Raw genomic sequence first — 14022 nt, 5'->3', positions numbered from 1 at the left:
ACCTCGGAAAAAGAATGGAGGCAAAAATCGAGAAGATGCAAGAAATGTTTAACAAAGACCTGGAAGAATTAACAGACAAACAGAGATGGACAATACAATAAGTGAAATGAAAAGTACACTAGAAGGAATCAGTAGCAGAATAACTGAGGCAGAAGAATGGATAAGTGACCTGGAAGATAGAATGGTGGCAATCACTGCCGTGGGTCACACATGAATAGTCAAAACTCTGAGGCTATATCTGTGTTTTTCTTCTTTAACCTCAAATTAATTGTTTGCTTTTTCAGGGTCAAATCATGTCTATTTTTCATGTACTTTTGTGTGTCCCAATGCTTTGCACATAGTATTCATAAATATTTTGATTAAATGAATTAAACAAAATTGAATATGAAATTATATGGTTTCTGAATGGTAAGAACTATTATAGTTCAGGAGAAGGAAAGGGGTGTGAACTAGAATAGTTGGAATGGGAAAGTTGTTGTCAGTCACTTAACCAGTTGTATATACTAGTTCTAAGACCAATGTGTAATCAGCTGTGCTCATCTCCTTTATGTATCCAAACTTGCTTACAAATATTTCTTTGTATCTGCCATGTGCCCGGCATTGAACTAGGTATTGGGCAGCAGGGATGAGTAAGACAGACAAAGGCCTCTGTCCTCATGAATCTTACAAATGATTGACAAAACAGAGCTTCAGGAGTGCTAGGTGCTGTGCAGGAAAGAGCAGGGAGGGGATAGAGACCGTGGTGTGAGGACGGGGTAGGCCCTTCTGGACGGGCAACTCAGCGAAGGGCTCTGGAAAGCTGACATGTGAGCAGGGATGAACAAGGGGCAGATGAAATCTCATCAGGGTTTGGGAGAGGAGCATTCCACACAGAGGCAGATGTAGGGGTTCTGAGATGGGGAACTAGTTTGGCAAGTCTGAGGGCCTGTCAGAAGACCTGTCACTGAAGTGTGTCTGTTTTGCTTTTCGATTTTACCTGTTACCTCTCTCGCTTCCACTATGACCCGCTACCCTGGACTAAGCTAACATCTGAAAATCCTCGGATGTTAGCTTAGTCCAGGGTAGCTGGTCATAGTGGAAGCGAGAGAGGTAACAGGTAAACAGGTAACAGGCATGATGGAGTAAGCACAGTCGATGGTGGGAAGGATCGAGAAGAAGCAGGAGACCCGTTAGGGGTCAGTTGTGGTTGTCCATTCAAGAGATGCTGGTTTGGTCTAAGGTGGTAGCGTTGGAAGTGGGGAGAGGTGGATAGCTTCTGAATATGTTGTGAAGATAGCCAGCTGGATTTGCTGATGGATGGCAGTGAGAAGGAAAGAGGAATGAAGTTTGATTTCTAGTTTTTGGCTGCAGCAACTGTTTGCATGGTGGCAACATTCACTGAGAATAAAAAGACTGGGAAGGAGTGTATCTGGGGGCAAAGTAAAACGTTCGGGTTTGGTTATGTTATGTTCAGGATGCTCATTAGACATTGAGTGAACAGGTAAGTAGGCTGTTGCATTTGGGAGAAGTCTGGAGCTCAAAGGAGGCCTAATGAACTGCACTCACTGGAGAACAGGTGATATTCTGGGTCGGAGACCAGGTAAGATCACCAGGAGAGCTAGTACAGGTGGAATGGGAGAGCGCCAAGGACTGAGCATTGGGGTTGAGACTCGGAGATCAGGAGGGGAAATAAAGTTGAAGGGAAACTAGGAGAGCCTGTTGTACTGGAAGCCACGTGAAGAGAACATTTCAAGGAGAAGAGATCCACTGTGCCAGCATTGCTGAAAGCATTTATGCTGTGAGCAGTAGAAAGCCAGTTGTAATTTCAGGACCTGGTAGCCACCATTCTCTTTATATCACAAGAATTTACCACGTCTTTCTGAAAGTGTTCTTAGGAATGGGTAGAGATTGTGACAGTTGATGTCTTCTGAATTATGGATTATGCCAGTGTTTCATCTTTTAAAATCTATTTCCTGTTTATTTGCTTGCAAATAACCCTTATATACAAAAAGATGTAAAAAATGAAAGCTATTTCCAGTTATTTTATTGGTATTCCCTAGTTTGTATCTGGAGATTCTCATATGTTATCAGCGCAAGGTGGTACTTGGGGACCTTATAATAAGTAGAGATTTCACAGAAGCAGACAGGGAATTATGCACATGGAAAATGGAATCTTCCTCTGGAAAAATGGGAGATTTTTTGTTAGAAGGACAATTCCAGTGGGAATGGCTTGTTTTGCCATGGCTGCCGCTGATTCTGTCCTTCCTGGGTCCTCCTACCGTCACCGCTGACGTTCCCTCCCGTCTTTCTCTCTCTCTGGGCTCTACAGCAGCTGACTGCACACGGTGGGATGAGTGGAGGTTCTAGCGAGTGACCCTTTATCAGGACAGATTTCTGATACAGACTTCACCAAAATTTGTCTCAGACTCTTTTTTGTTACCTCTAATCTTGCCTGCCTGTAGCTAGGCATTTTGGTCTTTTCCTTATTCTTTTAGAAAATCCTCAGATAATTTTGCTTTGCATGCCTGTTCTTATATCACTTTCCTTTTTCAAAGCCTTGCCTTTTCTTTGGGCTACCCCAAATTCTGTAACCTGCCCCAAGGATAGCAGTATGTTCTCTGAGAGTTTCTGGAAAGAAATGGGAGACATAGACCATCTCTGGGAATAACCAAGATGGCGCCAACACCAGCGTTCCCAGTTTTCTTTCTTTGTCACTTTCGGGCGCCAGCAGGTAAGGAAGAGCATTTCTTTTAGTCTTCACATGTGATGGTTGCTTATTAAAACGGCAGCGTGAACTTAGTCACAAGAGTGAGGACAGTGACAAGATGAATTGCGGAGTTCCACACCATCATGATTTAGACTTGATTTCCTTGGCAACGTGTCTCTCTCTGTCTCTCCCTGCAACATAACAAGCCAGTCCCATATTTATTGTCTTACCAAGACTTGAATTATTTTTTTCCAAAAATCAATGTTCAGGCTTTGTTTCCTTACTACTTGTTTAAAAAAAACAAAAAAATCTAAAAAAGTAGAGCAAATGTATTTTAGCATCAATTCATTTATTCTATATTTTTTCCTAAACAGTGGTCATTCAAACCAATATAACCCAAGATGTTTCTCTCATTCTCTATTTTTTCCTTAGAAAACTGCCTTATAAATGGTTTAGGCAGGGTCTGAATCATAAATGGTTACATATGTGCATGCATACACATATGCATAATGCATACACACTTGCACATGCAATGCATGTGTGCATACATACATGTAGACACATACTTTTTTGTTTCCTGAGCTTGATGAGAAATTAAGTTGAGAAGTTGTCCTTTTGTTTTAGGTGAAGCCTATTGTGTTACTGTCTATGAAGTAGAATGTTTACTTTCTTTATTTTAGCACTTTAAAGATAAAATTCTATATATATATATTTTTTTTAATAAATTTATTTTATTTATTTATTTTTGGCTGTGTTGGGTCTTCATTGCTGCGTGCGTGCTTTCTCTAGTTGCGGCGAGCAGGGGCTACTCTTCCTTGTGGTGTGCGGGGCTTCTCACTGCGGTGGCTTCTCTTGTTGCAGAGCACGGGCTCTAGGCACGCAGGCTTCAGTAGTTGTGGTGCCTGGGCTCAGTAGTTGTGGCTCGTGGGCTCTAGAGTGCAGGCTCAGTAGTTTTGGCGCACGGGCTTAGATGCTCCGTGGCATGTGGGATCTTCCTGGAACAGGGCTCGAACTCATGTCCCCTGCATTGGCAGGCAGATTCTTAACTACTATGCCACCAAGGAAGTCCCCAGATTCTATATTTTTAAAATTTGTATAATTTTCTGATTGTTTACAAAAGGCCAATCTATGTTTTTAACCTCATTTGAAATTTTCCTTGTGAAGATGGGCTGTAACTGGAAAATAATGATTTAATTTGGGAGACTTGTCTATGGTCACATATCTTTAACAGGACCCAAAAGTTAAGGAACTGATGAATGAAGCCACCCACACAGAAGAAACAACAATCTGTGAATTTGCATAATTTGTGGGTGCTGCATAAGTTAGTCATTTTGTGTCTCCCACGTTGTTGCTTCTGTGCCTGTCAGGCTGTGCCTAAGAATAAACAGACTGTTCGAGAATTAACAAACCACATTTGTCATTGCCACGGCCTTGGAGATGCATCAGGAAGCTTCAAGCTGGCTTTCAGAGTGAGCCAGTCAACAGCCTGTACCTCCAGGGCGGCTTCCCATGTTTAAGTGGACTCATATTCTGTGCCCAGTGGAAGGCTTTTAAATAAGTGTGGAAATGCGTTCAAGATGTAGATTGGGTAAAGACTGAGAAAATCTTTTTGAGATTTTGAGAGCTTTATGGAAAAGCAAAGAGGACATTCCCAAAGGATGAAAAATGTGTGCCTAATGGTTTTGTTGTCATGTGAATAACCAGGAAATAAATGTCTTACTATTGGAGAAAGTTTGTCTGCACTTTCAAGTAGGAAACTGAATACAAAGGAATCGTTTTCATCCAGGTTATGAATGATTTATATTGCCACATTGTCATCTGTGACTTCTGGAGTAGCCTGTTTGGTTAAGTAAACTGGCCGCTTCCTTTTAATTCATTTGCCTGGAAAACATACTCATTTTTCTGTCTGTCCTTCAAACAGCACCCTGGTGGGGAAGAAGTCTTAAGGGAACAAGCTGGAGGTGATGCTACTGAAAACTTTGAGGATGTCGGACACTCTACGGATGCTCGAGAATTGTCCAAGACGTTTATCATTGGAGAGCTGCATCCAGTAAGCACCTTTTGGGGGCCTTGTTTCTCTTTAAGGCTGTGGGTTGACCTTACTCAAGCCTGTAGGCTTACATATTACAAAATTTAAAAAGGAAAAAAGCAAAAAACAGTTCCTCCTGACTTTAGAAATAAATTGACCAGAAATTTCTATGTATTTCCCTGGTTGCACTTTTCACCAGCACTTAGAATCCTCTCACTCCAGGGTCACATCCTGGGGACGGTGCGTCTCAGACTCTGAAGTTTCCCTGAGCAGCAGATTTTAGAAGGTGGGATATTGACCCAGAGTAGGGTTATTTTGTCTTTCTTTCTTCTCTGACCAAAATATTTTTCTTAAGAAACTCCTTTCTACTTTCATTAGTTTGAGGCTATTTAAATTCTAAAAAATGATTTAGAAATTAAAGAAAAATCAGCTCTGTTAAATGAATAAACGCTGCCTTTTGTAAAACCCACACATGGTCCTCCTCCTTCTCACTCTACCTGAGACCTTTGAGAGCATCACCTTTGGTGGCAACCCATGGACTGATTGTGCAAAAACGTAGGCTTGTTTTGGCTTTTATGTAAATCCAAGGGCTGTGATAGGAATTTAGGCCCTTCTACAGCATTTTAAAATGTACATTTATAACTTCACTCATCTGTCACCCAAAGTTATCAGGAATATAGCTGCAAACTTGGAGATGTGCAAACTTGGAGTCTGGAGCAGACAGGTAGATCCCTCTCACCTCTACAGAGAGCCTGGACCTCTCCTCCGAGCCAGTGCCTTCCTTCCTCCTCCCCCAGCTCTGGGCACGTTACCAGTGGCCAACCTGAAGGGGTGGAGGTGCTCCTAGAAGCGGCCTCCAGCAAGAAAAATGCATAGCAAGTAGCCTCCATCCCAGTGAGCACACCTAGAAACCATATGAAAAACACCCATACAAAAAGTTTTGTTGCGTCTGATTGATGCTTCTTGTAGTGACTGTGAATAAAGGGAAGGTTGAAGTAGGGTTGAAGGAAGGTTGAAGTTGGGGAAGCCTGAAGGTAGGAAATCTGTTTTTAGAGTAGTTTCCGTTGAGTGGGATGTGGTTTTTTTGGTGGTGGGAGATGGTACTTTGAGAAACGAAGCTTCATTTATCAGGAAGGTTTATTCATCCACATATTTTCATCTTTATCTTCATATGTCACCAAAGCGAAATAGTGGTATGGTAATTGGAAAGGCCTTCCCTTAAAATGTTCCATCCTCTCCTTATTCTTTCCATTCCAAAGTTTGTGAGGGTAGGGCAGGTGGGATTTCAGGCTGTGACTGCAGCGTTTCTGCCTCACCTGTGATCACCCTTTAGAGAGTAGATTATAACCCTATAATTGGGAGACTGCAGGAATTCACTGAGGATACCACACAAATTACACACACACACACACACCCTACCCCACCCCCCACCTCAAAGTGAATTTCAGAGGATAGAAGGGAAGAATCTAATTAGGTCTCAGCTGCTCCCTGAATTACAGATCAGAATCCGGGTCTCATAAATATATATACAGATCAGCATATAAATATGACTATCATGGATGCTATTTTAAATATGACTATCATGGATGCTATTTTAAACTTCGGAACGCTAGATCGAAGTAAATCTAGGCACTTAATCTGCTATTAATTTTTGCAGTCAGATGGATCAAACTGTGTATTTGATAACCTAGATGGAACCTAAAACGCTAATTACTGAATAATATTTTTTTTTTAAAATCTCAGTAAAAGCGAGTACTTTGGAAATGGTAGTTTTACAGATGTTTTTCTTTTCATAATGGACCTTACTTGTTTTTTTCTTAATTGCAGGACGACAGGTCAAAGATAACCAAGCCTTCGGTAAGTGTGACCATCTCCAGTATCTCGGCTATAGTTATCTGCGCTGTATTTCATACCTGTCAGACTGGAGGGCATTTATTTACCTGAGGCCAGCATAGGTCTTTCTAGGTTAGATGAATATGTACCCTGTTGTCTCAGCAAAAGTTTTTGTTTCTTTAGGCCGCTCAGTATATTTCATTAGGATAGCATGTGTATTCTCGTCACAAGACTCTCAATACTTAAAATAACTTTTTCACCATAATGATCAACAGACACCTTTGGAAGAGGTACTTTTTATAAGTAGCATTGTGCTTCTGATCTGAAAGATTTGACGTAAGCCTTCTTTTCGGAGAAGTTAAAATCTGAGCAGAGGTCCTAATACTTAAACCTTTAAGGACACTACCTGTGTCTTCATCTTCATAACAGGTGTTCGGTAAATGTTTGTTGGTTGAATTTAATGCTAATTAAAGAACTCTTGGCTGTACCTTCCTTAAGGAAGGAAACTAATTCTCGTAGTGCTACTTTTATGCCCTGGTTCACTAGCCCTTCTCTCTGAGCTGATCACCTCACTTAGATGACTTAGTACCTTTTTTGAGGCTCCTCTTTGGACTGTTGAAATTCCGTGATACATGAAGTTTTTTGCTTTTTCTCTAAAGTCTGTCAGGGAAAAAGTGTCATTTTTCCCATTAGGTGTTCGGTGTGTTAGTAAGCTTGGTGCATATCATTCAGCTGTAGTAAAACAAGGATTTGCTAAGGCTTGTTACCTGAACTTGGAACTAATGTAGGTCCAACCATGTCCTGAACCACGATTCCTTCCAGCAGAAGCAAGCACCAATTAGAGCTAAGATCTCCTACGTAACTTCTACTTCTGAGAGACAGACTCTTCCTTTAGAACATATGTGACTTTGCTGACTTCAGAGCAGAACTGGAGGAATATGGAACAGGAACTTGCTATTTTTCTTAGAGGCCATAAGCAAACACAGTGAAAGAAAATACATGACCACTTTCCTAGATTTATCTTTTCTGTGCTTCTAGTTTATCAGAAGAGATTGTTCCTTGTTGGGTGTGTCTTTTTTTTTTTTTTTTTTTTGGCGGTATGCGGACCTCTCACTGTTGTGGTCTCTCCCGTTGCGGAGCCTGATGCACAGGCTCAGCGGCCATAGCTCACGGGCCCAGCCGCTCCATGGCATGTGGGATCTTCCCGGACAGGGGCACGAACCCGTGTCCCCTGCATCGGCAGGCGGACTCTCAACCACTGCGCCACCAGGGAAGCCCTGGGTGTGTCTTATAACTATTCCATCTATCTCCAGTCTGATAAATGTACACTGTGGTCCGAATTTTTGAAATTTTGCCTGCTGAATATATTCGAATTGTGAAATAAGCTGCACCAAAGATTATTAGCTTGAACCTTCCCAAAGGGAAACAGGTGAAGTTGCCAAGTTAAGATATTTGTAGACACAGAGATGCTTTTTTTTTTTTTTTTTTTTTGCGGTACGCAGGCCTCTCACTGTTGTGGCCTCTCCCACTGCGGAGCATAGGCTCTGGACGCGCAGGCTTAGCGGCCATGGCTCACGGGCCTAGCCACCCCGTGGCATGTAGGATCTTCCTGGACCGGGACACGAACCCGTGTCCCCTGCATCAGCAGGCGGACTCTCAACCACTGCGCCACCAGGGAAGCCCGAGACGCATTTTTAAGTAAGCAAATCCATATCTATCAATTTGGCATGGATGATATCATTAGTGGCAATACCTACTGATAGGTTTTTGTGGTTGCAGTCTTCAGAACATTGCTATGTTAGTGAATTGATTTGGTTCTCATGATATCATGGGGGAATCCCTGGACCTTCTAGGGAAGGTGAAGGCAATGAAACGCAACCTTGTTCCAAGCTTTGACCTTGTTCAAGGTCACACACTGCAGAACCACTGCTAGCGTCCACTTAAGGCTTGGCAGTTGCAAGTCTCTCATGCCTCCGTAGGCTCTAGCCTTCGCATAAAAGGCATCACTCCATCAGCAGTATTTTTAGGAAAGCCTTCCAGTGAAGAAATAGGCTAAGTGAGATGAAGTTATAAATGAGGTGACTTTGAGTTGCAAAAGCTCGATGGGCTTTGCATGCTTTTATTGAGAGCTTATCATGTACTGACCTCATTGTTAACCTTTTCCTACTTGAAATTGAACCCCTCAAGGTCACGGAGTGAACAGGAGGCACAGCCTGTAATAAAGACCAGAGTCTTTTTTCCCTGTTCTGACAAATTTGTTCGTTACACACCAAAACCCAACTGTGGCCCAAGTGCTAAGTGGTAATTCAAACTTGCCTTAACTCTTAAGCATCCCTGGGTTAAGAGTCTAACAGATAATAAGCAATCAAAAATGCATACTATCTTTTACAGCTCAGCTCTTAGAGGACCCTTGTTGTTGCTGGTGGTGACGATGCAGTAGTAGTGAAAGGCAAGCCAGCCAAGTTTCCATGCCGAGTTGTCAGCACGTTTGGCGAAATGCATGTGCTCGGTATAACAAAATAACAGATCCGTGTCGCCTTCGGTGTACTACTTCAGGCTTAGCTTTCTAGTGTGACAATAACATTTTACCTTAAATGAACTGTTGTATTTGTTTCAGCACTGATTATGTCTTTCTTTATATGTCTCTAATAGCTAAGTAATATTTTCTCATTGTCCAGTTACTTCTACTTATTAATTTTATTCATCTATACAAAATTTGAAACCTAACCTTGCAGTAGTTATGAATACTTTTTGTAGTCTCTTAAGATTTAATATTGCTTAAAAAGATAATAACTGTGAAGTTTGCTTTTAAATGACTATTTTTTTCCCTCCTCCTGTGTCAGGAATCTTAAAGGCCATGTTACCAGGTTGGTGGGTCTCATAACTGCTTTGCTTGCTCTTCCTGGAAGGTTTCTGCCTTTTCATGGGAATGTCTTTAACTCGCCTTGCTGTGTGTAGCTTTGCCTCACTGCAAATCGCTGATTGTTTTGCTAATGGTTTTTTATCTTGTGTTTTGGGAAACTACAGAGATAGAACTCTCTGTGAAGCTGCCTTATTTTTGGCTACCTTTCTTTGAGGCACTAATACTTTTGCTGGTGTGGCGCTTCAAAAGAATGCTTCTTAACAAGTTTTTAAGCCCGAAAAAGCTTACATTTCACTAGGCCTTAGTTACCCCACTGTTTGGGGAAGTATGCGTCTTCCTAGAGCCATCCATAGTTCATTTTCATGGTACTGACAGGAAGGACCCCTCTCAGAAAGTGCTGGAAAGTAATACAAGCTGTAACTGTGAAAGACCGTGGCATTTGAAGGTTTCTTGGTGGGTGACAGTGTGAAGTCAGCCTGTGACGCCTCCAGTGTCTTTTTAGAGCCTTCTTGACAGAGTTAAAGAAGGCCAGGAAAGGTGGTCCAGACTGTTATAATTTAAATGATACTTCTTATTTTTTCTTTTTGGTTGACATGTCTTTTTATATAATCTGGGTACACTTTTACTTCATATGAGATTTGGTGAAATAACTGATGTTTTTATTGAACATTTCATTCATGCTTTTGAAGAATGAAACTTAAAGGTAATGAAACCTTAAAGATAATGATAGGTTCTGTGTATGTATAAATGATACCTGTGTTCGGTTTCTATGTTGAAGTATTTAGATGTGCAGAATATTTTAGGTAGCCTATTAATTTTTAACATTTTCTTTCAAATTATCTATTTTTTTTTCTTCTGAAAAAATGGTGAAATTAGGTATTCAGGTGAGAAATTTATGGTATAATTTTCCCTTTCAACTTTTTTTGAAGAATGCACTGAATAAGAAGAATGAATTGAATACACTATTGTGATCTTGTTGGGGTTTTTTTTTGCGGTACACGGGCCTCTCACTGTTGTGGCCTCTACTGTTGCGGAGCACAGGCTCTGGACGCACAGGCTCAGTGGCCATGGCTCACGGGCCCAGCCGCTCCGCGGCATGTGGGATCTTCTTGGACCGGGGCACGAACTCGCGTCCCCTGCATCGGCAGGCGGACTCTCAACCACTGTGCCACCAGGGAAGCCCTGTGATCTTGTTTTAAAACAGGTTTTAGTCAATTGAATAAATGTTTAGATGTTCCCTTTAACTTACTTTACTTTTTCTCTTGCGTTTCAGGAAACTCTTATTACTACTATTGATTCTAATTCCAGGTATGTGGTAGTTTTCTTTAAAAGCATTATTGTGATCAGAAGGCTCCTAAAATCGGAGTTGGACTGGGGGCCTCTCCCCTCATCCGAGGCACCTCTGTTGCTCCAGCTCCCACCGTGTGCCTCTCAGTGGACAGGCCAGGGGTCATGTCCACTTAGCACCGGACTACCCAGGCCCTTCCTTCCTCAACTGTCTGACAGCTCCGACCGTGGACACTTTAGAGCGACCCCGCTGCATCTACCTTAAGGAACAGAACAAATGTAGTCTCCTGTTCCCCTGTGGCAGTCCTGTGACCCGGGCAATCTTTTAATCTCCAGGCGGACATTCCTCATTTCCTTCCTCATTTGATATGTGGTCAGTTTCTGAAATTGTCATGATTATACCTCCCTAAGCATGGCTCAGTTTTCTCTTGTCCCTTTTTTAGGTTGGTCTTAAAATCGAACGCAGTAATCCAGTGTAGCATGAATCACTTGTTCTAGGGACTAGATTCGTTTATTATAGTTTAAGATCATAATGACAGTTTTGGCAGCTCTACCATCATGACTTGTTTAGTTGCCATTATATACATTTTTTTGGACCCAAGCTGAAAGCTACACAGTCCTGCTTATTAATTTTCCCCTGTCAAATTTTGCTGCCCCCAGGCTGTCAGTGTTCTGGTACATTCCCTGCAGTATTTCCTTATTTCCTCTTGCTTTCCCCTGAAATGTCAGTCTCCTTCTAAATGGAAAGTGAAAACCTACCAAGTTACACTTATAATCCTTTTGCAATTTAAATCTTTATTTTGAACTTGATCTTTGAATGGGTTGATATGTGACGAATATTAAAGGGTAGAAAGTTTATGACAAAATATATGTATACATAGCTGTTACCAGCTCTTTATTCAGATTCTAAAACCTATACATTAATTTCTGTTTTCTAAGAAATTATAGGTTCAAATCTGTATTGAAGATCTTCCTAACCCTGCCCCTGATATCATCTGTCATTTACAGTAGATCAAAAATTCTGTGCATCAGGACTGAACAATGTGTAAATTAGGGATTTTCGTGAATTTACACCTATGGACCACAGATTAAGTAATTTGGGCATGTTGTTTATTACACGTTAAACCTACTACACACACGTAAAGAGTAGATTTTCAAAACAGAATCACAGAATGTTGAGCTGTGGTGCTAGGAGCAACCGTAGTAATCCCATGCTTCAAACTCCTTAACTTTATTCTCAGGGGATGTGATTCGCCCTTGGCTATAGCGCTTGCTGATGGCTTTCTTGAAATGAGAACGCTGGTCTTCTGGTTCTCAGTTCAGTGCCATTTTCAGTTCTTCACTTATGGATGTCACTAGAATAAAACCTGCTAGGAATATTCACTTCTGTGAACTTGTGATGTGTAACCCAGAGTTGATGTCTTTTCGATAAGTCACTAATTCTAGGTGGCATCTGTTGGGGGAGTGATTCATAGCTCTCTGTGTAAGTACACAGAAACAGATCTAGATGGAACTGGGAGGACATTAGTTTTCTTATAAGGCTGGAAGGACAGACCAGTCGCCCGTATACCAGGACGTGTGTTGTACTCACTGCACTTTCAGCAATTCAGAGTTACCTTTTCATCCAAAACAGTTAGGTAATAAAAACACGCCATGGTGACTTTCATGGTGAAGGGCAGGAGCACAGTTTTGAGTCCCCTCCGTCGAACACCATGCAAGCATCACTGCTGTTTCTTTCCAGCTGGTGGACCAACTGGGTGATCCCAGCCATCTCAGCACTGGTTGTAGCCCTGATGTATCACTTCTACACGTCGGAACACTAAACCCGTTCTCAGCAGCCAATGGAAGAAAAGACTGCTTTGGTCTGGGGAGAAAGAAGCCACCGTTAACTGCTTCAACTGACAGAACTCTTCACCGGAAAATGCTTTGAATACACCCGTTTTCCTTTCCTCCTACGTTAGACACAGAACCAACCACAAAGAATTGTTCTTTCTACTCCTGAACTTTTAGAGTGTGTCTTTTTATTCATCAGCTTTGTTTTGATATTCCATCACTATGTCATTCGCTTATTGTGGGCACAATCTTTTAAAACATACCACCATGTTTGGCTGTCTGTTTGACATGTAATTGTCTTTAATGTTTGGAATCTGACTATTTGGCGGTCATTTAATGTGCTAATCTTTCAGATCCAAGTTGTCTGTCTGATGTGATCAGGGGTGTCCTTGGATCTCTTCTTGTGCTACTTCATCTAATTGAATAATCAGGTATTGCATGTTTCCAATGTAGTTTTCTTTTTTTTAAGGAAATTAAGGAAGGCCCAGAAATAATAGCTTAAAGATTTCTAATAATTGTTCTACTTGAACAATCATATAGAGGATAAAAAGAGAAAGTGGCCTGCAAGACCTAGAAAAGATACTCCATCTTTTCTTTGATTAAAAACACCAGCAACATCACAAAAGCCTGTGAACCACGAGAGAACATTACCACTGTCCATTCTCTCAGCTTAAACATGTCATTCCGAAGAGATTCTCAGTTATACAGGTTCTCAGGTTTTACAGACTCCTCTTTCAGAGGTGAAAACTGTTTACGTGCTCCTGTAAAGAAATGTTGATTCCCTAATTTGTAAAAACACACATTTGAAAGAGATTGTGGGACATTTGGAATCTGATTTTTAAAGAAATTTAGCTCTGGTGATGGGCCATGAAGAACTCTGGTGTGGACTGATTCAGTGGACTGATTCAGTCATCCCGTCTTTGTTTATTATTCTCTTCCCAGTTCTTTTTTCTTTAAATGTCGAAACTTGAGAGTTGAATTTATAGACTCGAAGTACTTTGTAGTTAGCGATGATTGTCTATTGGCCTTCTAGCCGACTGGCGAGCCATGGAGGTCTTCAGAAATAACTAAACACATTGGCAAGGAATTTGTTTAAATTACAGAGCATAGATTTTTATAATCAAAGACATGTATTACCCTCTGCCTTTTTTGTCACTGGAAGTTAGAGCAAATGTAGGAGGGCAGTGGGGCAGCTGTCTCTATCACATGGGAAAATACCTTGCAGAGGAATCCTTTGTTTAGATTTTAATAAACATAAGCCTGGAACAAAATCATGCCTCTTGTAATGGACTTGAAGTGCCCGACACATCCCTCTGCATTTTGATACATCGACAGACGAGTCAGCAGGCTCTGCTGTAACGTGCCGTCATGACTGTGTAATCATGGATAGGTCAGTAGCTAAATAAGAATGACTGTGGGACCTTCACTCTGCTTTTTGATGCTACCATATCAAGGATATCCATGTCGAGTTCCACAGTTCTTCCTCTAAGA

General features: G+C 41.4%; 1 protein-coding gene across 2 annotated transcripts in view; it reads left to right on the top strand.

The window, feature by feature from the left end:
• The window catches only part of CYB5A (cytochrome b5 type A), a 31340-nt gene extending 17538 nt beyond the window's left edge, over nt 1–13802 (top strand). Inside the window, exons 2-5 of one of the 2 annotated variants that reach the window (XM_082640155.1) lie at nt 4608–4736; nt 6543–6572; nt 10685–10719; nt 12440–13802. In XM_082640155.1, the coding sequence (XP_082496281.1) occupies nt 4608–4736; nt 6543–6572; nt 10685–10719; nt 12440–12521 (276 nt within the window). In that variant the 3' untranslated portion in view covers nt 12522–13802. Of the gene's footprint in view, nt 1–4607; nt 4737–6542; nt 6573–9391; nt 9416–10684; nt 10720–12439 lie in introns of those variants that run through there. The other variant, XM_082640156.1, reaches the window with a different exon arrangement.
• Nucleotides 13803–14022: the final 220 nt, after the last annotated feature.

This window comes from Mesoplodon mirus, assembly GCF_964341445.2.
Source record: "Mesoplodon mirus genome assembly, chromosome: 13".
In the NCBI taxonomy this organism is placed as follows: domain Eukaryota; kingdom Metazoa; phylum Chordata; class Mammalia; order Artiodactyla; family Ziphiidae; genus Mesoplodon; species Mesoplodon mirus.
The sequence above is the reverse complement of the archived record's forward strand: the minus strand, read 5'-3'. Positions and strand labels throughout refer to the sequence as shown.